General features: G+C 25.2%; 4 protein-coding genes and 5 non-coding genes across 9 annotated transcripts; 4 read left to right on the forward strand and 5 right to left on the reverse strand.

The window, feature by feature from the left end:
- Nucleotides 1–3,547: 3,547 nt before the first annotated feature.
- Nucleotides 3,548–4,391, reverse strand: PGO_110040 (hypothetical protein, conserved; the record flags this gene model as incomplete). Its single annotated transcript, XM_028688348.1, has 2 exons — nucleotides 3,548–3,769; nucleotides 4,014–4,391. The coding sequence occupies 2 exons, from the start codon at nucleotides 4,389–4,391 to the stop codon at nucleotides 3,548–3,550; spliced, it is 600 nt and encodes a 199-aa protein (XP_028544149.1).
- Nucleotides 4,392–9,645: 5,254 nt separating this feature from the next.
- On the reverse strand, nucleotides 9,646–9,716 carry PGO_110050. The gene has a single exon. It is a non-coding gene; the product is annotated as a tRNA-Gly (tRNA).
- Nucleotides 9,717–10,224: 508 nt separating this feature from the next.
- Nucleotides 10,225–10,296, forward strand: PGO_110060. Its single transcript has one exon. It is a non-coding gene; the product is annotated as a tRNA-Cys (tRNA).
- Nucleotides 10,297–11,952: 1,656 nt separating this feature from the next.
- Nucleotides 11,953–12,026, reverse strand: PGO_110070. Its single transcript has one exon. It is a non-coding gene; the product is annotated as a tRNA-Arg (tRNA).
- Nucleotides 12,027–13,105: 1,079 nt separating this feature from the next.
- On the forward strand, nucleotides 13,106–13,177 carry PGO_110080. The gene has a single exon. It is a non-coding gene; the product is annotated as a tRNA-Trp (tRNA).
- A 949-nt stretch (nucleotides 13,178–14,126) lies between these two features.
- On the reverse strand, nucleotides 14,127–14,199 carry PGO_110090. The gene has a single exon. It is a non-coding gene; the product is annotated as a tRNA-Arg (tRNA).
- A 1,968-nt stretch (nucleotides 14,200–16,167) lies between these two features.
- On the forward strand, nucleotides 16,168–17,632 carry PGO_110100 (U2 small nuclear ribonucleoprotein A'; the record flags this gene model as incomplete). Its single annotated transcript, XM_028688349.1, has 5 exons — nucleotides 16,168–16,246; nucleotides 16,640–16,854; nucleotides 17,031–17,113; nucleotides 17,286–17,416; nucleotides 17,613–17,632. 5 exons carry the CDS (start codon nucleotides 16,168–16,170, stop codon nucleotides 17,630–17,632), a joined length of 528 nt encoding a protein of 175 aa, XP_028544150.1.
- A 1,302-nt stretch (nucleotides 17,633–18,934) lies between these two features.
- On the forward strand, nucleotides 18,935–21,607 carry PGO_110110 (hypothetical protein, conserved; the record flags this gene model as incomplete). Its single annotated transcript, XM_028688350.1, has 1 exon — nucleotides 18,935–21,607. One exon carries the CDS (start codon nucleotides 18,935–18,937, stop codon nucleotides 21,605–21,607), a length of 2,673 nt encoding a protein of 890 aa, XP_028544151.1.
- A 1,512-nt stretch (nucleotides 21,608–23,119) lies between these two features.
- Nucleotides 23,120–26,602, reverse strand: PGO_110120 (hypothetical protein, conserved; the record flags this gene model as incomplete). Its single annotated transcript, XM_028688351.1, has 2 exons — nucleotides 23,120–23,529; nucleotides 23,713–26,602. The coding sequence occupies 2 exons, from the start codon at nucleotides 26,600–26,602 to the stop codon at nucleotides 23,120–23,122; spliced, it is 3,300 nt and encodes a 1,099-aa protein (XP_028544152.1).
- Nucleotides 26,603–26,869: the final 267 nt, after the last annotated feature.

The raw sequence follows: 26,869 nt of genomic DNA on the forward strand, positions 1-26,869 counted from the left end.
TTATCTTGAAACCTTTATCATATGCTCTTGCCTGCAAAAGGTGTAATTGATCCATTTTTAAGTAGTAGATGTGAATAAATCTTACAAAATAAACAAACCATGTGCGAAGAAAAAATTAGACAATAAACAAAATACGAATAGGGATATAATTGTACACCTGTTTTAAAAAAAAAAAAAAAAAAAAAATCATATACAATCATTTATCTAAATTCATTAAAAGTTTTTTAAAGCTGCTTCAAGCATCTTTGCTCATATTTTCCATATATGTACAAGCGAAAAAGTGCAAAACTGGATAAGTAAATACATACTAATCATTTTTGATATATTTGCATTCCCCTTTATTTTCTGATAAGAAGCAAAATTCGAAAAAATGTACAAGTCTGTGATTAGACAAAAGTCCACATTAAAGAAAAAATAAAAATAATAATAAGTGTTATAATTTGTCCTAAATAAACTACGTACAACCAAAACACACGTGTTTTCGAAGTAAAATAGATATAAATAAACAGAGTGGATGAAATCCAGATAAATTTAATGTATGGAATTTTTTTTTTTATAGAATAAATTTGAAATGTTAAAAGCGTTGGTGGATAGTCTGAAAAAAAGTAACAGAAAATGCTTAGTGAAACAAAATAGTTATTACTAATCTTTTTATTAAATAATTTATATATATATATATTTTTTTTTTTTGTTATTTTTATACCCTTTTATTTATTATTGAATAATATGATTAAAATATAAATAACACTACAAGCACGTTGTGTGGAATTAACTATGCTACACCCAGCACACAATTTTACCCATATACCTATTATTGTAATTTCATATGAAGTGAATTTTTCGATTTTTTTTTTTTCGTAATTTATATTTATACAAAGCGCAATTTTTGTGTTTGTAATTCGTCTCTATATTATGTGATTTTTTCTCATGTAAAATATGACATGTGCATGTGGTGACCACATTTTATGACTTTATTGATTATTCACAAAAACATAATAATCAGATATAACTCATTTTTTTGTGAAAATTTATATACCTCTGTTATATTTTTTTCAAATATTATGAGGAATATATATATGTAGAACACAGTTACTTTTGCACCCCACTCTTACTAGCAATTTTTGCATTTGTCATTCCTTTTTTATCATATTATTTTTCATTAGAAGATATGAACTTTTCCCATGAATACTTGTTCAAAAAAAAGAAACTTAATCCTTCTAAAGAATTTACATTTTTGTCGATTTATATATCTGCCCATTTTAGTCAAAAGTTCGTACACTTATAAATGACACAACATGTATATTTATGTGCGTTTTAAAAAGTGATAAGTTTTTCTTATTCTCTTTTAATTTTTAAGACTTTAAGAATTAAGCATGCCCTCCTTAAGAACAATGCAAATTTAATTTGTGAAACAAGGTGTAACAATGATAGACCGCTTTTACAGTAAAATCAAATGGAAAATAAAATTTCAAAAAGCATATCCATATAAATAGTGCTGGATAATGTACAATTAAAATATATTCAATCATTAATATGCTTATGATCATACGTAATGAAATTATCAATTAAACTTTTTTTAAAATAAATACTTCAATTATATTTCTCTTTTTCTTTTTTTTTTTTTTTTTTTTCATGATTTGCTACATATACTTTTTGCGCTCGACCTCATATCTCCTTACACACAATTCTAAAAGAATAAAAATATTGCTCATGTATTTTGTACAAAAATTATGCAGTTCAATAGTCAACAACAAATTATTGCTAGATCCATAATTATTTTTAATTCAATTATAAGAACAAAAATTTATAACTCTACTTATTAATTTTGAAAGAAACCCCAAAAAATAACCACAAATAGAGAGGATATATATAAAATTATATTAAATGTGTAACAAATTATAATATCTTAGCATTAATCCATGGGAGACAATCCCCACTTCCATTTTACTAAGCAAGTAGGGCGGTACTTTATTTATTTTCATAAGATAAACTCCAAAACATGCATTGTTACTTAATCTGGAAAAAGAAAAATCCAAATTCTTTATAGTAATAAAAACTAAACCTTTTTGTTTAGAGACATATATAAAATTCAAATTTGGGGTTTCTTTTTTTATACTCATATTTGTAAGGAAAAAAAAAAAGGCCCCTTCGTCTGGTTTTTATATATTATAGGACAAGCTGACGAATTCGCAAATATAACTGTGTCTATATATATATGTTATATATATATTTTTATGTATGTGTGCACAACCCGGGTAATATATGCATATTAACAAATTCAAAAAATAAAAAAATAAAGTTTTCTTTTTCTATGTAAAATGGAAGAAGTGCATAGATATTTATACTACCAATTATTAAACACGTCTTGCAGTTTGCATAACCAAAATGTATCATATATACCTTCTTTTCTTTGCCTTATACTAGATACTTTTCATAAATTATATATTAACCATAAAATTCTTTAAAAATCTATTATGTACTATAGCTTAATTAATATATATAAAATAGGTCAAAGAAAAAAAGCAGGCACCACCTTTATTTTTCAAATATAATGAAAACTTTTATACGCTATATTTTGAAGTATTTTTATAAAAAAAAAAAAAAAACTTATATATAATCTTTTTTTTTTTTTTTTTTTTGGAAAAATTTATATATATTTTCAAATCACAAATATTTTTCTTTAATTATTTCTCCTTTAACACACTTAAAAGTTCTATTTCTCATAACTAATTGGTTAAGAAATGTCTCTGTTGAAAAAAAACTCGGTAAAATTGTTTCGTAATTATTACAATACATCAGAAAAAAAAAAAAAAAAGAAAAAAGTATATAATATAATATAATATAAAACAGTAACAGCATGCATCATTATACGGATAAGTAAATATTTAAAGAATTTTTTTTTCCATTTGTGATTATTCATAAACTTAAAAGGAAAAACGACCATTTTATATATATATATATTGTACACATGTTTAATGGTGCCTATATATTTATATCATAAAATCAATATAGCTTACATTTTCTGTGAAACATAAATATTATAATCTATTTTTCAGGAAAAACGTTTGTTTAAAAAAATAATTTCAAGTCATTCCTTTCTCTAATATATATCTCAGATAATTTCAAAATAAAAAATACGTTGTGAAATATTTCAAATTATATATGCTGCTTCAAGCAAATAACAAAAACGGGAAAGGACAAACAAACATTAACATGAAAATTCAAAGGCGGTTGTGGTTGTGTGGGTATCAAAAACTAGCATAAATGCACATAAAATTACTCTGCATAAAACACCCATTCATAGTGGGGTAAATTCAAAAACATAAAAATATGGGCATGTCTAATATTTGAAAATTTTTCACAACTTTAATCTATGGTTTATTTCTTTTAATTAATCAAAATCTGCAGATATAAAAATTGATAATCTTTACTCGTTTTTTATGGAACCTTTTTTCTTCCCCTAGTATTTTTTCCAATTTTATGTTATGTATCTCGTAGACATCAAAAAGATCTATAATTCTGCAATCATATGTTTTCTAAAATTCATTTAATGATCATGTACATCTTCTACTGCTTCTGCTGCTGCTTCGGCTGCCTTTGCTGCTTCTTCTGCTAATCTTTTAGCTCTTTGACATGGGCATTCACCTGTATTTGCTGTGGCATTACCAACAGCATGATGTGCACCTTTGTTCTTGCAAGTGCATCCTGCATGGCCATGGTGGTGGTCGTGTCCTTCTCCAGTTAAATAGTGTACTGGAATCATTCTTACCTACAATAAAAAAAGAAAGAAAAAAAAAAAAAAAAAAGGGAAATATATTAATATATATGGATTGTCTCATATAAATATACATTCCGTGTGTCATAAGAAATGCATATTCAAATAATAATGAGCAGTTGAACAACTTTTCTCCCCCTTATTATTAAAGCACAAAATGAATGCTTTTCTCTCATCTGAACAGATGTATAAAAAAAAGGAACGCATAATTTTTATTAAATACTAAGAAAAAACATACCAAGTTCGTTAGGTTTCCACTCAAGTACAAGTATATTAAGAATCCAATGAAAAGTGTTAAGAGTAAAATGACTAAACCATTTTTGTCAAATGCGTTAGCAGCAGAATCTTTCAATGATTCTAAGAATGATTTTTCCTCTTCTTCTTCTTCATCCTCTTTTTTTTCACATTCGCCACTTATACTTTCTTCCTCATCACTACTGGATGCACCCATAAAACCGTTAAAAAATCCTTTAACAGATTTTGCCCCTTTACTAGCCAAGGATTCTAATGAGCTTCCTACTGATGACTCATCATCTTCAATTAATGGAATAACTTCATCCATGCTTTTGGTTGGATTTTTAAAGTTAACATCGAAAGAATTATAATGATCTCCCATTTTTAATTAATTTGGAAATATATATATATATATAAATATATAGTTCAGGTTATTATAAAAATGTTAGTAAATCAGAAAATAACTTCACTATAAAGATATATATAGTTTCGTTTCTTCTCTATCCGTGTTTATTTATACAGTACAATTATGATTATTTCTTTTTTTAATAATGAATGAAAGTCCCTTTTTTTCTTTTTTTTTTTTAATTTCTTAAAAAAATTTGTATCAAAAAATTAATTATTTTTTTAAAAAATAAATATTTAAATTCAACAATATGTATAAATTAGCAGTATCTCTCGCATGGGATAATGAATAGTAAAATCCTCTTAATAATTAAATAATAAACTTTTAATATAAAATTATTTAAATTATGAAAAGTGTTTTCAAAAAAAAAAAAAAATAAAATAAATATAAAGGAATTTTAATTAAAAAAAATAAACTTTTTAAAAATATAAAATAACGGTGTATTTTTTTTTTTTATAAAAAAGTAACAAGATTCTATAATTATAAAACTTTTAATTAAATTGCAACATTTTAGAATACTGTTTTTTTTTTTTTTTTTTTAATATTAAAAAAAAATATTTCGTGATTTTTTCAAATAATATTTTTCGGAGTTACTTATTTTTTTTTAATTCAAATTGTGCTTTTTTATAAAAATGATAAAAAAATAAAAATATTGGTTTTAACTATTTTTACATATGAAATTAATTAAATACTTTTAAATTTATTTTATTTTGTTATTAAAAAACGGAAAAATGAAAGTGCATGTAAAATAAGAATAAAATAATTCATGCAAAATAGATTAGTATGCAGAGGAAAAGAAAGGGGGAGAGGATACTCTTTTTTTTAAAAAAAAAAAAAAAAAAAAGATATATACTTCTAAGAATGCCTGTTGTTTAATTTTATTTTTAAATTATAATATACTAGTATCCGTAGTTTTAGAATATAGAAGTGCGCATCACAAGATAAATGAATATATATATCTATTCTTTTTTTCTCACCTATATTTTTACCTTTTCGTAAATGTTCTTGATAAAATAATTCTACCAAAGGGCTCATTAACCTTACGATATTAACGTTCTACGTACAATTAAAGCGCATATAAAAATATTATAGATTCTTCAAAAAAAAAAAAAAAAAAAAAAGCAATAAAGGATGTAGTAATATAAATTCGGTTGGGTGGGAAAGGTTATAATGAATAATTCCTTCAACCTTTTGAATCACTGTGCCGTGTATTATTTATGCACCTAAATATGAAATTTTTTCATCCCATGTGAGCATATATATATATATATATAGATATCCATTTAATAATTATTTATTACTTTTTATTTCATCTCTTTTTCCATTTTCTTGAATAAAAAAGGAATGGCCTGTAATAAATTTTTGCTTCTTTATAAAAAAAAAAATATATAAATTAAATTATCACGTTGCATATATAATTATTATTTTTACTTTTCAGCCCTTTTATTATGTACTGCAAAATAAATAAATGGTATTATCTCTCTCACTTTTGTAGTATAATTTGATAATTTTATTAAATATCAGTAGAATATGAATTATACAACTTAATGAACTGCTTGCCTATTTTTTATTACTCCCTCGTGGAGCCCCATAAAAAAATGTTTATAAAAGTAGTTTTTCTAAAATTATATATACATATATATATACTCTTTTTTTGTCTTTTTTTCTTTCCTTTTTTGTTTTTTTTTTTTTTTGTCATTGAGAGGAATTTTTTTGTTTCTCCAGTAGAAATTATGCAATAATAAATAAAAAGATACTTTTTAAAGATCTGGCACAGAACACCATTATTATGCATTTGCCAATATATTTAAAAATAATAATAAATTGTGATTTAAGAAAAATACAATGAAATTCTAAAAATCAATAAATTATTCAATTAAACGCATTATCCTTAGATCAATAAGTCATCATGCGTGCTTAATTTTTAGCTACCCATGTGGAATTAGCAAATGGTTATAAACGTATGAACCACATACATGTATGTGAAAGTTCGTTTTCATTTTGTAATGTCTAAATATTTATATATAATGGATAAATATATAAGGAATAAAAATTATTAAGCAAAAAGAAATTAATTAAAAAAAGTATCAATAATACGGTAGTTAATTAGCATAAATTTTCTCATAGATATGTTTTTGCCAATTAGGAATTTATATGTTCGTAGTTTAATCATTTGAAAGATCTAATTTTTCTATTTTTTATTTATTTATTTGTTCGCCATTACTGCTCTATCGTTATGTTAAACGTTCGTAAATCCCAATCTCTATCTCTATCATATTGTCTTTATTTCCATTTTTGTTCCTTCTTTTTTATTTTTGCCTTTTTTTTTTTTTTTTTGGTATTGTATGTATCTTTATAGACGATGTAAATTAATTATGTGTAATACTTTGAGATTACATATGATGTTTACATTTGTATGCATAATATGATTTAGTGTATATATTTTTTTTATTTCTTCGTTACAAAACTTTTAAAAAATAACATTCATAGCCGAATTACTCTGTTTTACAAATAAATTTTAATTAAAAAAAAATGGGTTCCTTCAATTTAATGGTGTATATAATGATGATATATATTTTTTTATTTTCCAATTATTATTTTCATTTGTAATGTGTTCAGCTGACTTATGTAAAAATCAATAGACATTTTATTTTTATAAAATTGTGGGGCTGCTCTCCATGGATACACAACTTTTGAAAAATATGTCAATGTGACAACACTGTAATTTTGGGTGTCCAATTGTCTTATTATTCTGTCTTAGGGTTGTTGTATACTCATTTAGCATATTTAAATAGATTATCAATTTTTTTAATTGTTTTTAATAATTTTCCATTTGTGGCTATTAATTAATTCTTGCATTTATTAACATATGAACCACGGCAATAAATATCAACCGTTAGTAGTAGCTTCTTATATAATGAAATAATTTTGTATGAAAAAAATTTTTTTTTTTTTTAATTTTTATTGTTTGAAGTATTTTGTTTTCCTCATTCACAAATTAGAAGTAAATGTGTGTATCATTTGTGGCATTATGGGGGTGCTAGGATGTTTTTTAAAAATTCCTATTTTTTAAATATTCCTATTTTTTAAATATTCCTATTCTTTAAATATTCCTACTTTTTAAATATACCTATTTTTTTAAATATACCTATTTTTTAAATATTCCTACTTTTTAAATATACCTATTTTTTTAAATAAATCTTTACAAAGTGAGTCACGGAACTTTCAAGTCGTTACAACCATCACACCTCTTTAGTTTGCAGCACGTTATACGTACACATATGTGTGAAAATTGCCACATTATGAATTACTAAGAAACAGCAAAAGAATAAATCAATCTAGTAAATATATTTTGCATGTTTTTATTACTAATCCTATGAAAATTTTTAAGCAAAACTATGCATACCTGTTTTATAAAAATTTAATTTCCCTCATCTATTGCGAACTATTAACATCCTAGGCAAAACTGCATGATTTTTCGTTATTCACTTGATTTTCAATTTTAGCAGATTAAAGCAAGAAGGCGAAGAACTTATTGCATACATGCAATCATTTTTATTTTTTTTACCATTAGAACCTCTTTTCACAAAGATATACTATTTAAATAAAACATTTCATCATTTACTGGTTTCAAAGAATGCATTAAAAAAAATATCACCACAATGTATTAAACATTTTACACTATTATGTTTCTTAGTGGAAAGTTTAAATACTAAATCTTTCAATAGGAGTATTTTTTTTAAGACTATACATATATAGGTTAAACTAATTTAGAGTTTTCTCTCCTCTCCGGTTTCCTTTTTTTATCATGTACAAAAATTATGAACATAATTTTATTTATCCTTATTCAGTACAAAATGGTCATATGTATTATACATGCATTTGTGAATTATTTACTCCCCAAGCATATTTCATTATTATCATATATATTCCAACCGTTCCTTCTTTTTCTCATAAATGATTGTATCTACAATAACCTAATTGTGCTACACACATATACATTTATCATAAGACTTAAGCAAACTACAACATTAATTAAGAAAACACTAAAAAATGTTGAATGTGTTTGAAATTGTTTTCTTTTAAAAAATAACTAGGAACACATAGAAAAGTGAAATTCCCGATTTTGTGTAAATAATCACATCTCTCTACTATGCCAAAAAAAAAAAAAAAAAAGTAGCCTAAATATATATTGACAAAATGTTCAGTAACCCACTTATCACTATAGTTGAACTAATGTGAGTTCAAAAAAAAATAAATACTAATGTGCAGGAAATTTAACTGCCTTTATAAAAAAAGTGCTCATTTTATATTTTTAGATTATTTGGTGAAAAATACATGCAAAAAGACAGCAGCATACAAGTAGCGTTGCTAAAATATGTACTCTTGTTCATACATTGTTTAGTTTAAAATGCAATAAGAAAAATTCATTAAATGGGGAAATAATATATTCCCATTTAACAAAATCGCTCAATGTTGAAAATTTTCGTTCTTTTCAGATCATTCATCCAAAAAGAAAATGGAAAAAAAAATATGTTTTGTGTACAAAGGAGTGCATAAACAACTATGCGCTTAAATATTTGCAAATTTGTAACCCTTAAGACATGAAAAAATTAACTGAAATATTACTAAAAATTGATATCCTTTACATATATATATATATGTCAATAATTAAAAAGCACAACTTCAATTTTCGTTTGAAATAAACTTTACGCAGAAAACAAAATTGTAAACTGCCAAAGTATTTCACGTAAATTTATTCAAACTCCAAATCAATTAAAAAAAAAAAAAAAAAAAACACATTTTTTAAAAAAGTGGAACAAAAATAAAAGTTGTTCTCTTCCTATATTTTAATTTTACAATTCTTATTAGGCATAACAAAATGGTAGCTGTATAAAATGGATGCTCATAAATTTTTACATATTTTATTTCTGTCATATAACAGTATAGCGTTCATATCCTTACGATAAAGAATATTTGGGTGGTGGAAATATGTTTCCTCATATGTTTCGATATATATATATCATGTCAAAAGTTACCTTACAAAAAAACAGTTACAATTAAAAGAAGCAAAGTAGTAGTAGAAGAATTAAATAGAAAACGAAAAAAAAATGCTCAAAAATTAAGAGCCATCTGCGAAGAAAAAAAGAAGCATAAAAGATTTAAAAAGCAAAAATTTTTTTTTTTATATATATAAAAAATATACAGTATTACTATATAACAATTAATTTGCATCTGCCGGGAATCGAACCCGGGTCACTTCGATGGCAACGAAGTATTCTACCACTAGACCACAGATGCTCTCATTTTTAAAAAATAGCCTTACGACTAATACATAAATTCAAGGATATACCTATAAATTTCATTAAAAACCAACAACATTATAACAAGGATGCATATGCATGTGAGCAAGTACAAAATAACATAAATGTAAGTTTTTTTCAAATTTCCCATAATCAGATCTACAAAAAAGCAATCATTAAAAAAATTATAGTGCTATGAAAAAAAAATTAATAGGAGCACGTGATTCCTTTTATTGTATATTCAATTTTTCCTCTTCTTAAAGCATTGAAAAAAATGTTGTTATAAATGCATGAATATCATTTTAATTTAAAATAACATATATATTTCCAAAGTGTTATTTTTAATTTCTATATTACAATTTTTTTTTTATACATATTTTTATTTTCAGTGAATAAATAAACATTAATCTCTTTACAATTTTTCCGCAAATATTTGCTTTGAGTTATGTTTTATTTTTATTTTTTCAATCATGTAAATAAAAAATAATGCATGCAATTAATTTAATGGGCGTGTAGCTCAGCGGTAGAGCAGCTGACTGCAGATCAGCGGGTCCATGGTTCAAATCCGTGCGCGCCCTTTTAATTTTAATTTTTTTTTAACTTTTTCATTCATGCTTTTTCCTTTTTTACATTATTTTTAAGAATAATTTCCTTGCAATGGTTCCAAATATTATATACTAAAACTTAAACAACCTTTGTGTCATGTTATATTAAAAGTTTCGCTAAATATATGTAGTATTACACATGCGTGTGAATTTAAATGCTTTAATAAATTAGCATTATAAATTTCACATTGTAAGGTCCCGCTTTTATGTTGATTAGTTCATAGTGTGTTAAGTATTCTATACTGTGATAGAATTAATAGGGAAACATAGAAATTATATATTCTACATATTTTCATATTCCTTACCATATTGCTCATTTTTGCTGCACCTTGCATGTGCATGCTTAACATTAGCCAAGTATTATACATAACTGTATTATATCTAACTGTTAAGAATAAAACTTAGAGGTGTAAAATATAACACCCTTATAAATACAAACATATGCATTCATATTAAGACTTATAAACCAGATATATATATTATACTCATATAATAATTGTAAAGTTTACAATTATGTTATAAATTCAGAAATGTCCTGGAGGAATTTTCATTTTTGAAATGTGACATACATTTGTATTTTAAAAAGTAAATGTTCTAATCAATGTTGTTTTGTTAATGATAAATGTATAGTTTTGTCTCTTTAAAACAAAAAAAAAAAGAAAAAGCTCATGCATTTTTGTTATACTCCTTATTTTCATCCTAATATACAAAATAAAATTTAGACACATTCAGATCAGTTTATGTATTGTATATTATAACTTGTTGTGTTCTTTGAAGTAAATGTATATATGTGTTGAACGCGAATACAAATTTAACTATTTTATTCGATACATGGTTTTTATTCATGAACTGTTATTCCTAGTAGAATGCAAAAAAAATGTCTTCACAAAACTTTTACACATGCAATTTTTAAACAAATATTGTATATTTTACATAATAAAGCGTTTATAATTTTGCGCATCACAAATAATTGTATACTTCGTATTTCGTTTTTTTTTTTTTTTTTTTTTGAAAGCATAAAAAATTGGATTATCCTTAAAAAAATGTAAAGACGTAAGTAATGGAATAATTGACGTGTTCACTTGCAATTCATTCTTATGTTAGTTTTGACCTGATAAAAAATGCATTTGGTTTTCGGGTAGGAAAATTTTTCTTATTTTTTGAGATTTAAAATGAATTTTTCCATTTACTAGACCTAAATTTAAAATTTATGGCATCCTTTCAATTCTTTTACATAAAAATATGTACATATATATATTTATTTTATTGGGGTAAAATGAGTTAGAAAAATATGAGATAAAATAAATAAGTCTCAATGTTTCCCTATACATAAACATTTAAAAAAAAAAAAAAAAAAAATTGATCCTTATTTACATTTTCAAAAAGGTTAAATGAGAAGCATATGGCACAAATAAATTATGCTAACATGAGAATATGATTAATTTTTCTAATATATTGTATTTAATGTATAGCATGCTGAATTTTAAAAAAAATTTCAAAACAAGAATAATTTAACCATTTTTAAATTTTTATAAAACCATGATCAGTGCAAATTACTTAAAAATAAAATAAAACATAATTTCTTATAACTTAATTAAAATGAAGATCACTCTCTATATTTATAAAATATACACCAGATGGGACTCGAACCCATAACCTTTGCCTTAGGAAGGCATTGCGCTATCCAATTACGCCACTGGTGCATACCAACACTATGTTGCAAAATTAAAGTTTATTCATAAATATATTATACAGGAAAATAATAATCTATTCGTCAATTTTCAGCGTATATAATATGTAGAAAATATAAAAACCTAACTAATATTTATAAATAAAGCCAAATTTTACCTCATACGCCCTTTTAATGTTACTTATACACCTTTTATATATGTACTTGTTTGCTTTGATAAGAGACATAAGTATTGTGTTAAGAAACAAATAAATAAAAGTATAAAATTAGCACTGGGCTAAGTGTAATTTTTTTCTTTACTTTTTTTAATTATTTTTTTTATCCATAAAATTATTTGTATATTCCGGTACCCCTTTATTTTTAAACGTGTACTAATAATCGTCGTTTTTTCACAAATAAAATTCCCAATTTTCGAAATGCACTTAGTACCACTGCTTCTTCAACATAAATCTTATGAACTTTTAAAAGTGTCACATTTTATACACCTTTTCAAAAGAAGTTTTTTAAATTCTACGAAAACCTGGATTAAAATTGAATATTTTTATGCTTTGTGTGTGTGTGAACTTCCAAAAAAAGTAATATATGCTTCTCAAAAGTATATACATACTAATTTAAGAAAAAAGTCTGTGCAGAAGCTTAATAAAAATTAAAAATATGTTGGTAATTAGATAAACAAATTCCTTTGCATAAATTAAAAAAATGTATATGTACAAATTAAATAAAAAAAAATATACAAACAGTTGTAATAAAAATATGTACAATAAAAAGTTAAAAATATTTATTATATATATATATCTATATAATATATACACTTATTCATATATGTATAATAAAAATAAACACATTCAGAAGTTTCCAAAATGTGTGTATGTTATTTGCAAGTTATAAATAAAATATAATACGTAAATTAAGTGTAAAAGTGCATATTTTAATATGAACTTAATAATTATGTACATGCACATTTACACTAATATGTACAACCTTCCATATGTTCATTTATACGTACTGGAACTCCCTGTAATAGTAAACAAATTTATATTCATAATAAATGCGATTAAAATTTTAATATAATATTATACAAAAGTTAATATTGGGCCTATGGCGCAACGGTAGCGCGTCTGACTCCAGATCAGAAGGCTGGGGGTTCGAATCCCTCTGGGCTCAAAATTTTTTCTTTTTTGAAATACCATTAATATTTGCGTACTTTCATTTTTTTTATTAACTAAAATTACCACAGAAGAAAAATTTTATCCGTTAACATAAAATTAGTTATTTTAAGCTGGGGAAATAAGACCCATCACCGTTTTAAAAATTTAATTTCTTTTATTAAATGTTTGCACTTTTTCAACTCATATACGAAAATTTACTGTCTTGTAAATGTGATTGCAACCACTAAATGCACCTCATGTTTTGGAAAAGAAAAAAAAAAAAAAAAAGTTAAATAAACATAATCTGCAATTGTGCACTACGCTACTCTAAAATGTTAAAGCTTTATTGCATTTCTTTCATATTTAAAAACGCAGCATTTTTTTTCTTTTTTCTGTAAATTTGGTGAACCAAGGTTTTAATGCTTATTCCTGTAAATCTACAATATATCAATATATATATACTGCATTAATGAAATAAATATTTTACGTAAATAAAATCATATATTTTAATTGGTTAATTACATTCATGCCAAAATAAATGAATGAATATATTTATCTGAATCCACACGCAAACCGTTTTTAATGTATTTCAATTTATTTATTATTTTTTTTTTTAATGTGTATTCAATCTAATTTTCCTCCTTGTTACTACTTATATTTTAATTTCTGCTTTTTTACAGTTCCACAAAAAAAATAAAAATGGCAACCCAAAAGAAATATACCAACATTTAAAACTATTGACCATGTGAGGATATTTCTTTTATTTCAGTTGTGTGCTATAAATGCATACTTTTTCACAATAAAGGTTCATAATGTTAGCATTTTTTTAAATTATGGAGTAGAAAAAGTATAAAAAAATATATATTAATAACATATGACATGTCGTTAATATATCTCGATTACTTAATAATTAATAAATATGTAAAAATAAATTTTAAAATAAGAAATTTCTTTTAAAAGAAATTAGGCCGGGCAGGAGTCGAACCCACGACCTCCCGATCCGTAGTCGGGCATTCTATCCAACTGAACTACCGGCCCATGTTGTTAATATTTTTTAATTATATTACTAACATAAATTCTTCGCCATTGTTTTGCATTATTCTAGCTTCTTATTTATTTTGAATAAATATATGCCAAAAAAAAAAAAAAAAAAATAAAAATTAATTTTTTAATCATCCATAAATTAAAATTTCCTATATACAAAAATGTACGGATTCTTTTATTATGCTCATGTAATTCATTTTCATATAAATAAATGACGCAACACCTTTTGCGTTGCTTCCTATATTTATGCTATATTGCAATAATTATCTAGGTAAAATGTTGTGAAATATACATATATATATAAAACATTGATAACAAATGAATGCTACTAAATAATCTGTTTTTAATTTCTCTCATGTTTGGATAGTCAACATGTTACATTGATTTATTCTCAATTTGTGTAACATCAATTTAGAAAAATGGTTGTAGCAATGTATATAATTTTATAGGCATATAACCGTTAACTGTTAATATAGAATATATATATATATATATATACTTGTATTTTTTCAAATAATTTGCTTTTTCTATATGAAATTCCGTTGCCCAGATGGTTACTCTTCTTCATCGCGAACGCGTAGTTAATAGAAAAAAGAAAGAACTTTTACCAATTTACAATTCTTGTTCCTTTTTGACCACATTCATTCAATTACATTTTATGTATAGCTTAAAAATTGGTAGTTATAAACATTTCAAATGTAACAGAACAAAATACATCTTTTCTAAATGAAACAAAGTTCATAATTTGCATATCTGTTTCAATAAAGTATACTCATGTATTAACAGTTCCTTATTCATATGCATGCAAGAAAACATTTATATTTCGTTTTCTAACACACCTATTCATTCAAAATATACATGTTATACATATTATTGCAATCCATTTTAACACAAGCAAACTCCTTTTAAACCATAAGGGATACTTCATTTCCATGTGTGCAAATGGTGAAGAAAATGAAAAAAAAAAAAAAATAAATAATTCAAAAAAAATAAATGTTGCACAAAAGGGGCGGACTTACATATCAGTATTGCACATTATAACTCAGGGTTGTAAAACGGAAAAAAATAATCTACTTTATAACATTTTATGTCATTACAAAAATTTCATTTTTTCCCAGTTTTTTAATTCAAAAAGGATATATGTCATCACTACCAGCATAATGTATTGTCGCACGTACAAATATATACGTACACATAATAATACAAACTTGCGTTTATACAATATTTGTAAAAATAAATGAACACCAACTGGGGACAATATTGCAACAAATCTTTATTATATATATATGAAGCACTTAATAAGTTATGCAAAAAGAATAATAATATGCTTTCTTAAATTGTGAAAAATTTGTAAATGTTTGAAAAATATTGACGATTTATGTATTTAAACATGTCTGTGAATAAATACTGTGTGGCACTGTGTTATATATTTATATACATAAAAGAATAAAAAACAAAAAAAAAAAAAAAGTACAAAATTGTGTATAACTTTATAACTTCACGTTATTTTTCTAGAAAAATTAGTAATTCACAATTTTTATATGTATAAGATATATAAAAGTGTAAAGATTTAAACGGGGTTTTAATTTTCTGTTTTTTTTTTTTTTTTTTTTTTTTTTTTTTTTAAAACAATTATATTGTGCTTTCTTCTCTTTCTCTTCATGTATACCGAAGTAGAAATTAAGTGAAAAACGTTTACATCATTCAGGAAAAAACCTATCCGCAACATTTATTTAATTGTAAAATAAGCTTAACACGGGATTTTTATAATTAAAAAAAGATTCGAAAAATTAAAATAAAACAAAATTAATCTTTTAACACTTTTGTGAACAATTTGTAAGGAAAAGTATTTCAAATTATGTAAAAACAAAACACGAAATTTTTTTATTCATCCAAATAATACATTCTTCACATTTTTAGCAAAAGTCAAAAAAAAATTTTTATACCGAACGGGTAAACAAAATGAGAATAACTGTCGATATGATAAATGATGCATATCAAACAAAAAATCCAGCTAACGAAAACACTATATCGTTAAGAGGTAGGAAGGAAAAAAAAAAAAAAAAAAAAAGATATAAGGATAATAGATAAACTTAAGAGTAAAATAAGATAAAAACTAAATAACACGTTCACATGGACTCTTGTATACTTGTATAAAATATGTAATTGTTCGTAAAGTTTCCTACAAGGAGCATTCAAACTATATACATTATTGGAATTTTATGATAAATAAGCTTATGAAGACATATGTACACCTATATATACATACACACATGTCTAACATTGTGCCATCTACTAAGGCAATAAGTTGTTAAAGGCTCCAAATATAAATGACAAAAAAAAAAAAAAAAAAAAAAAACCTAGCAAGCATTTCGTTATAATTTTGTTACATATTCTATTTTGAATTACCTTTCCCATTTTTCTCCCATTTTAGGAAATAAAATAACGGTTATTGAAAATTTAGGGGTCACGAAAGACTATTTCGAATGCATAGACCTTAGTGATAATGAAATAATTAAATTAAATAACATCCCATATTTACAAAGATTAAAAACGTTAATATTATGTAACAACAAAATAGCCAGGATTGATAATGATGTGTTTGAAAATATACCAAATTTGAATTCTCTAGTTTTAACAAATAATAAGGTAATACACAAATAATCGATAAGTATACTTCTAAAAATAGAACATAAATAAATTTTATAATGATGCAAAAAAAAAAACTTATTTTTTTAAATTTCCATTCATTATACACACATGCATAAAAATAGAATGAAAAAAATACAGGATTTTTTTTTTTTTTTTTTTTTTTTTTTTTGCAGATAGAAAAATTAGCAGATCTCAATTCTCTCTTTAAGGCCAAAAACTTAACAAGACTTAGTTTGTTAGAAAATGCCGTATGCAAGTAATTATGCCTGAATATGCTTAAATATGATTAAATATCCATACAAGTACCTATGTACACACAAAAGTGCTCATCAGTTATTGACACACCCGATTATTTATAAGCCATTCCCATTAATGTTCTAATTTTTATCCCTAACTCTTTTTTTTTTTTTGTTTTTTTTTCTCAACAGATTAGAAAGTTATCGTGAGTACGTAATATACAATTTACCATCCTTGAGGTACTTAGATTTTAAAAAAATAAAAACGAAAGATCGAGAAGCTGCAGCAGAAGCGATGAAGAATTTCAACCAAGATAACAAAGGTCCTATATAGGTGAAATTAATTCTTCATACATGCCATACATAATTGTGTGTACCTAATTTTGTGCATATTTTTATAAAACATATTTTTTCGTGTAAATCAATGTAAAGAGATTTTTATTATTTTTTCCCTTCCAGAATTTTGTGACTTCCACATTTAATAATATATATTTTTTTATTGTTTTTGTTTTTTTACAGAATATATTCAGTCTACCTAAGGACCTTAGCTGCTCATCGAACATGCCTTTTTTTTTACTTTTTTTTTTTTTTTTTGTTCACACATAAAGGTTTACCCAATTTTTAAAATGTAAATGTAGCATAAAATTAGAATATCCATTAATTCCCCATTTTTTTTTTTTTTTTAACCTCCTTATCTTTTCCTTATATATAATTAAGCGGAAAAAGAGAGGTACAAAGTTTTCATGTTTAAATTTTGTGTATTTAATTTTTTTCACACTATCTTACTCACCATTTTAACAATTGTCAATTCTTTTGACCTCGATTAAAAAGGAAAGAGTTAAAATGTTATATGTATATATCTATGCACAAATAAGGCTTCACCTTTTTCGTAGATTTATTATTTTTTTTTTTTTTTAAGTACCTCCACAAACTTTATACATAATATCACAAAATTTGTTATATTTTAAAGCTATCAATTCATGTTGTATTTTTTAGTACAGCAAAATTTTTTGTAAAAACGAAGAATTATATATATTTCCATTTGTTTGCACCATATTTTTTATTTCCTTCACATTTAAAAAACTCACATGGAAATGCTTTATTTTAAAGAGTTAAAACAAAGTATTAAATGAAAAATGCAGATGAAAGCTTAACTCGCCTTTTTTCTTTTTCTTCTGTTTTTTTTTTTTTTTTTTTTTTTGGTACAAATATAGCAATATTTATGATATATATTTACTCTTTTGAAACGAGCTTGTAAGAGGGTGCATATCTATAAATGCGTACAAGTTCAAGCATCTTCACACACCTATTTTTTTATTATATGTATATACTTTTATATGTATGTAAAAATTTTTGTATATGCGCCTCGTAAGCGTGAATAATTGATCTCTGACTCAGGATAAGGAACCGATTTACAAAACAACTGATGAGGAAGTTGAAAGAAAATTGCAACACTACAAATAAGTCAAAGGAAACAACGACATAAAATTAAACACATATGTATGAGAATTCAGATTAGATAAAATGGAATAACGCCTTTTGTATACATGCTTCAAAAATTGTTTAATAAAGTTTGAAGCATAGAAAAACAAGAAGAATAAAAGAGGGCACAATTTTTTTTTTTTTAAGCATAGTCAGTGAACCTTTGAAATAAGAAGCCGGGAGGGGGAGGGGAAACAGGCGACATAATTTAACATTGTACAAATATATGAAATATATTATACACACACATATATATATACACACACGTATGCACACATGCATTCACATATACCTGTACCGATGCGAATATGCATTCATTGTACTTACGTCGTGCAGAACTTGAAAAGATGACATAAAACATGAAAATAATTTTACAGTTTGTTTTCTGGCACGCACTCATTTTTATTTGCACATGCTTTAATGTAGACAAAATTTACAAGACGAACAAAACGAACTTGTTCCTTTACAACAAAAAAAACACCACCCATAAAAAATATAAACCCAGATCAGTAACCATATTTAATAGTGATCGAAATAGTACTACCATATCTCCCCAGTTGAATTATGAACAAAATGAAGAAAACGAAGCTGAAATTCGAAAAAAGATAGAAGCTGAAAGAGAAAGAAGGGAACAAATTAAAAAGGAAAATATTTTGTTTATTAAAAAAAATTTTCAATATGTATGTAATAACCTCCCGATTAATGTAGAAAAAAAATATAGTTACGAAACTTTTAAATATAGTGATGAAATACTTGCATATATTTTTTTTGTAATAAATTTGTTTAAACATGAACAATTTAAAAATAAAATATACAAAGAGCACCTACAAAATGAGGCTTCACATGGAAAAACAAACTGGGACAGCATACAGATGAATGAACCTTTTCCCCACCCCTTCAATTCCAATGTTAATAACAATTTGTCTAAAAGAAATCAAAAATTAGTATCAGATTTTATAAACAAATTTGGAGATAAATTCAAATTTTTTAATTCTCCAGAAAAAATTCAAAGGGAAGATTGGGATAATATGTTTAAACTAGAACAAGATGATAAAAAAAAATTTTTTAAAAATATAAAAATTAAAAATGATAAAGTCAAAGAATACTATTTTGTCATATATTACTGTAATTGGCAGTATGAGTGCATGGCACTTTACAATTCCATTCATAACATTTTCAATAATGAATATAACAATATTAATTTTTACAACATTGCAAATAATGTTGATGAAAAACAAGCACAACTTGGAGAAGACGATGAGCAAGACGCAAACCATTCTAGTAAAAAATCAAAAGAAGAACAGGAAGAAATAATAACTAAGGAAGATATTGAAAAAATAAAAGAAATGTACATTAGAGATATGCAAAATAACGAAATAACAGATATAGACAGTTTGCTTAGTAAAGAGGAAGATATTCAAGGCAATGAAGGGGACAATTCATCACAGGAAAATTCCAATGACAGTAACCAATCACCCAATGAGAACAAACAAAACGATAAAAATGACAACAAACCAAAAAATGGTGATTCTTCAGAATCGAAACAAGTTCCAGAAGAAAACAAAAAAAAAACATTCCAAGAGCTAATGGAAGAAGAAAAAAAAAAATTAGATGAAGAATTCTTTCTATATGGTTATTCAAAATATGAAGACATCGAACAGATAAAGAAAGAGGAAGAAATGATAAAAGAAACCAAAAAAATAATTAAGGAAGAAAAATCCTCCCAAGGAAAATTGAACAATGAAAGAGAGTTCAAAAATGTTCTAAATGATTTCTCATTTCATATTAAAAATTATAAAGATTTATATAACTACGACACAGATAAGGGAGAGAAAAAGGAATTATTAGAAAATTCGGATGTAATTTCTACCCACACTACAACGAATGATTTACCAGAATCGCTAATCAGAACAAATTCTACCATTTCTCAAATAGTTAAAGAAATGGACGACAAAACAAAGGACAGCAAAAAAGAAGTAAACATAAATGTTATTTTTGTTCGTTTAAGCAACAGTACAGTTATAGGGAAGACCAAAAATATAAAACAAAAAATTAAAAAAAAATGGATTTATTCACATGAAAAAGAAATTAAATTTTATGAATTAATTTTATCTGTTATGCTGAATGAAAATATTTACTATAAGGATATACCACATATGGAAATATTCTCATTGGCATATGAAAAGAAGAAATTATACGACTTTTTTAATGAAGTAAACACAAATTTAAAGCATAGTTTTATTCATAAAAATAATGTGTATGATATACATAATAACGTTATTAATCAGAACATGGATATCTACAATTTTGACATATACGATAAAAACACAAATTCGAAAAGCGATATTTCACCAGAAAATAAAAGCAACACTTCCCAAGATGAAGCTGAAAATACAAATACTGACAATATAGAATATGTACAAAATGATGATGTCATTTTTGAAGAACTAAATTTAGATGATGAAATAGAAGACACAGAAAATTATAAAGTCATATATGATGGAAATGCAAATGAAATGAACCAAAATGATGAACCACTAAAAAATAACACAACAGAAGTAAGTAGTAACGAAGAAGGTGAAGAAAATAATAATTCCCAATCTCCACTTTCGAAGAAGAAAAAAAAAAAAAAAAAAAATCAAATTCAATACAAACTTATTAAAAAAAAACATAATAAAAAAAAAATAAGTAAATATGAAGCATTATTTAAAAATAGATATAATAATATATTTTCTAACACTATTAAAAGTAAATTATCCATTCAAAAAATTAGCTCCATATCAAATGTGAATGAATATGCAAATTATACCATCGATACATTTAAAAATTTTTCTTTAAGTGATATTTTTCAAAACATGTCATCAAGTCAAAATTTTAAAATTGATAAAAATTACGTGCACTATTTAAATTTTAAAATACCCAAAGAAATCTTCCCTTTTATTCTGCAATTGTCTCTAGCCTTCAAGTATGAACACACCACTCTTTTGATGAATGCTCCCAAAAAAATAGAATTCGAGTTTAGAAATGTTTAAGTAAAATTGCTCATCCTTTACACATGAACAATTTAAGTATAATACACATCCTGTTGTGTATGACATTTATATATATCAAGTTTACACATATGTTTCAACAAGCAAAAATCCAATTTTCCTATCTTTTTTCAACATTTTACAAGGGTTTTATTTTTGAAGGCCAAGCAAAATTATAACTATATAGAGTTAAAAAAGGTGTGTAACCCATATGTACACACCATTATCATGTTATAATAAAATACACCCACCCACCCATCCCTCAAACGCACTACATTTATATTCACTAACCTTTCCTTTATCTTCAAGTTTAACTTAAACTGATGATATTGAAATCGTTTTAAAATATTCAAACCATGTAATATGCGTGGGATATATATACAGAACCATTTGAATTATAAAAAAAAAAATAGATCTTTAGGAATAGATAATGAGCTGCTATAAGAAAGCACCCCCTTTTTGCTTAAAACAATTTACATAGTTAAAAAAGATACCAAAAGGTAAAAAAAAAAAAAAAAAAACGCAACAAATAGGAACTTGCATATTGAGGATTTGAGGATTTTGAGGATTCAAACATGTGCACACGTTAACATAAGACGAATTTGGATTATAATAGATTATTTTATTCTATTTTATTTTGTTTCACTTTTTTTTTTTTTTTTTTTTTTTTTTTTTCGCGGCGCTGATTTGAGTTTCACCATTATGAATTTGTGTGTTACCATAAAATGCGTCATATATTTTTTTTCCCTTTTTTTCCCTTTTTTTACATTTCGAAATTTACTAATTTGGTGAAATTTTGCTTATCTGATGAAAATAGCAAAATGGCTAGCAGGGGTCATATGTCTACCATCATCTTTTTCAGGACTGTAGTCCCTTTTTTTAATAGCTTTTTTTACATCCTCCCCCCTTTATATATCTTCTCCTAAGATTTTTTTTTTTTTTTTTTTTCCCCAATGCAATGTCCAAAAAGATAAAAACATTTTTAACTTACTATTCAACAAAATTTATAATTATTTTGTTTTTAGTTACATATAAGTTGTGTTCTATGTACATTAGTACATATTTTAAAAAAAAAAAAATTTTCTTTTTGTAATCACCAAAAAATACAAGCAATTTAAGAAGACTCTGATTGGTGAGAGAAAAAAAAAAAAAAAAAAAATACACAAAAAGAAATAACACATTTTTGCAGCAACATTTTGTGTAATTGTAGGTTTTCATATTGACAACTACATGTTATTGCTACATATGAGTATTTTTCACTAAATACAAATAGATCCACATGTGAACAGGTCAGAATAGTTATATTTTATTCGTCTCATTTTATTCCTCTCATTTTATTTGTCTCATTTTATTTGTCTCATTTTATTTGTCTCATTTTATTTGTCCCACTTTATTTGCCTCATTTTATTTGTCCCACTTTATTTGCCTCATTTTATTTGTTTTTGCTTTTTCTGCAGAATATGACAAATAATTTACTAATTTAAGAACTGTACACGAAGAGAACACTAACTATATTCACCGTTCCTTTTTTAAACTAACATATTTAAAAATAGTCGCTAGCTCCATCAATTCTGATGCAAAATTATTTTCCTGACACAGCTGCAAAAATTGATCAGCGTCTATGTACTCAACATATGTTCTTAAAAATACTAATAATTCTTTTAATAACTCTTTACTCATATAAGCGTTATTTTCATTCTTTAATTTCATCATTTTGTTACTTAGCATAAAAAGTATCTTATTTGTCAAATGAAAAACCTTTTGTATTGTTTCATTTTTTTTACCTTCTAATTCTTTTATTAACATTTCGCTTTCACTTTTCGTTTGTTTTCTCTTCAGTTTATTCTTTTCCATTTCGTGCCATTCCTTCCTTATGATTAAGTTGTCAATACATTCATATATAAGCCTTGTCACATAATATTCATCTACGAAATGTGAGGGAAAAATAAAAGGTAAATGAATCGGAATCCTTTTCCCGTTAAACAAACGAGTCGTTGAAAAGGAGAACAACCATTTTCAATTGCACATACATCTACCAGTATATGCATATATATATGCATATGCATGTGTGTACATATCTGTGTACGTGCCCATATTAGCGGACTTACCTAAGTTGGCCTGATCCAACTTGCTGAAAATAAAGTGCATGACAGATAACTCATCCACGATGTCATTTTCAAGCAAAATGGCCACAAGTGCGTTCAGCATAATAGAGTTGTTAAAATGGGCATATACAATTGATAGAATTTCCATATCGAACTGAAGCTTTTCCTCCTCTGATGGAAGTGCATCCGAATTTTTGTAATTCAAAAATATAATTGCATGATTTCTGAATATTTTTTTCAAGGATGAAACATTTGATGAATCAAAAAATAGGAGAGCCTTAAAAAAGAGAATTAAAATGCTATAACTATTCCAATATTCTGTATTGGAAGTAAAATCGTTTGGAAAAATATAATTCACAAAAAAAGCTCCATCCAAATTGGCACTTGAAATATTCTCCACTTGTTGGATATTTTTTTCTACGTTTTCAAAAAAATGTGGAACCTTATTCAGTTGCATTTTTCCGTTTAGGTAATTAAAAAAACTTTGAATGAATGAATTAATGGAATCTTTAAATTTGTTTAAAGCCTTCTGTTCAACATCGTTATTATACTCGTCTTCTCTACTCATATCATAAAATTGATCTTCTATGTTGTTAATCTCATCAAGGGAATATTTTAAAATGAAATTAAATATGGCATATTCATGAAATCTTTCATGTTGATTATCTACAGCACATTTAAAACTGTTGCAATATGTAATAACAGACTTAGGAATTAAATTCTCTAACTCATTTTTATATATCAATGAACAAGATTTAAAATAAAAATTTCTTATCCATTTTCGACAATATTTCTTTTTCACACTATACATTAAATTGGTAAACTTTCTTAAGTTTTCTCCCATATCTAGTTTTTCCAATTCTTCCTTAAAACTCTCAAAATCGAAATTATTTTTGCTGCTATCAATTTCGTTATTTTCTGCAGCATAAGCATCAGCATCCTCATCCTCGTCACTTTCTTCTTCCTCGTTCTCCCCATTTTCACCATTTTCATCATTTTCTTCTTTTCCTCCCTTGTCTTCTCCTTCGTTGCATTCTTCTTCTTCTTCATCAGAGCTATACTTCACGTCTAGTTCAATGCACACTGGCATTTTGCATTCTAAGCTTTTCATAGCGTTCAATGTGTTTTCATTTTTTTTCAGAATGACTTGCTTTCTTTTTACATTTGTTGTGCTGTGTGGAAGATTTTCACTGCCGTTAACTTGTTCCTTTGGTTCCTCCTCATCTGATTCCCCATTTGTCTTCTCACTTGGATGTACACTTAACTGTTCTCTTTCTTCCACCTCGTCCCTCTTTCTTTTTTTTTTATTTTCATCAGGGTCTTCTTCACCCTCTTTTGAGGGTACCTGTTCTATGTTCAACTTGTGCTTGTTCTCCTCCTCTTGCACTTTTAAAATTTTGTTCATGTCATTATATTTTCTTTTAAAAAAGTTTTCTTTACTCTTCAGAACCTTGTTTTCATAAGTAAAGTAGGATAGCATATAAAGGCACAATTCCATGAAGAGATAAAAGGATTCATTATCCAATTTTCCAATTTGCTTTATAACAAATTTAATGCATCTGATGATTACACTTCCCAAATTTTTATTTATTAATAATAGTCTATGAATCAGGGATATGTAAAAATAGTAGTGCTTCTTGTTAAAAGAAGACAATAATTTATTAACAATACATTCAATTAATACATTATTATATAATTTACTTTGTAACTGAACATATACACCTAATACTTTAGAACTAAATTCAACACTGTTTCTGTACAATTCTATAATATGTAAAACATGCTCTTGCATTAACCATACATCATGCATATTTTTCTTATTTGCGTGTTTGGTCTTAAATTTAATTTGCAAACTAGGTATACATTCAGCACATTCATAATTTTCAAAATATTCTGCATTCACACATTTTTCAATTGCCATTTGAAGATTTATTTCTTTCTTCCTAGAACTATGTAATAATGTTCCGCTACTCTTATCCTGGTTACTGTTGTTTATCTCATTATGAGAAATATTATTTGGATCCCCATGGGATGAAAATTCCAACATGTTATCATCTTCTCCATTATCAAGGTGAATAATTCTGGGAAGGGTAGATCCATTTTCATCATTTAATAAACCATCTTCTACATTTTCCTCATTTAAAAATATTTTTTGAAATATTTCCTTCTGATAAAATCTATGCGTTGCTACACTTTTTAAATTATTCTGTACATAACTGTATAAAGCATTTTTTAAATAAAATAATCTATCATAAAAATTATCACTATGTATAATACTGTTAATATATATATATATATATTCAATGGTTGATATATCATTATTGTCTATATCTATATTATCAATATGTTCTTGTCTTTTTTCAATCAAGTCGAAACAATTGGTTAACATGTTATCTAAATTCTCCTTATTTTCATCATATATCTGTTTCGATATGTAAAAGAAATTACTTAAAAATATATACAAAATGTTATCTCCCTTTATAAACTTTTTTTCTTTATATAATTCAATACATAATTCGTATAAATTCTTAAATAATTTCATACAATGTGCAAATTCTAACACATGACAACAGCTTAAGCCAATTATACATCTAATCCATAGTAAACAATGTAATGGGTTATCTTTTATAAACACTTCAATATTATGATTCAATTTTAAGAACAATTGTAATCTTAATTTTTCATTATCTTTTGTTATTATTCCTAGTATAGTTGCATATATTCCAATCTTTACTGGCATGTAAAAAATACATTCTAAAATTTTGTCAATACATTGTGCTGTTCTACTTCTTTGTATTCTTTTACACAAATTAAAGATATCATCACTATCTATTAACTTATCCCCAATTTTAATTATTTCATTTTTAATAATATGTAGCTCTATCTCTTCCATTATTCTTTAACTACATTCCAAAACAGCACCCCAAACATACCTTCCAGGATTTATCCTGTATTGTTTTTCTCTATACAGACTCAGCCGTAATCAGCTGCAAAACTGTTGTAGAACTTGTGGTGGGGAATGGCTAAATTTGTAAAAAAAAAAAAAAAAAAAAAAAAAAAAAAAAAAAAAAAAAAAAAAAAAAAAAAAAAAAAAAAAAAAAAAAAAAAAAAAAAAAAAAAAAAAAAAAAAAAAAAAAAAAAAAAAAAAAAAAAACAAAAA

The sequence above is a fragment of the Plasmodium gonderi genome (genome assembly GCF_002157705.1).
Source record: "Plasmodium gonderi DNA, contig: Chr11, whole genome shotgun sequence".
NCBI classification, from domain to species: domain Eukaryota; phylum Apicomplexa; class Aconoidasida; order Haemosporida; family Plasmodiidae; genus Plasmodium; species Plasmodium gonderi.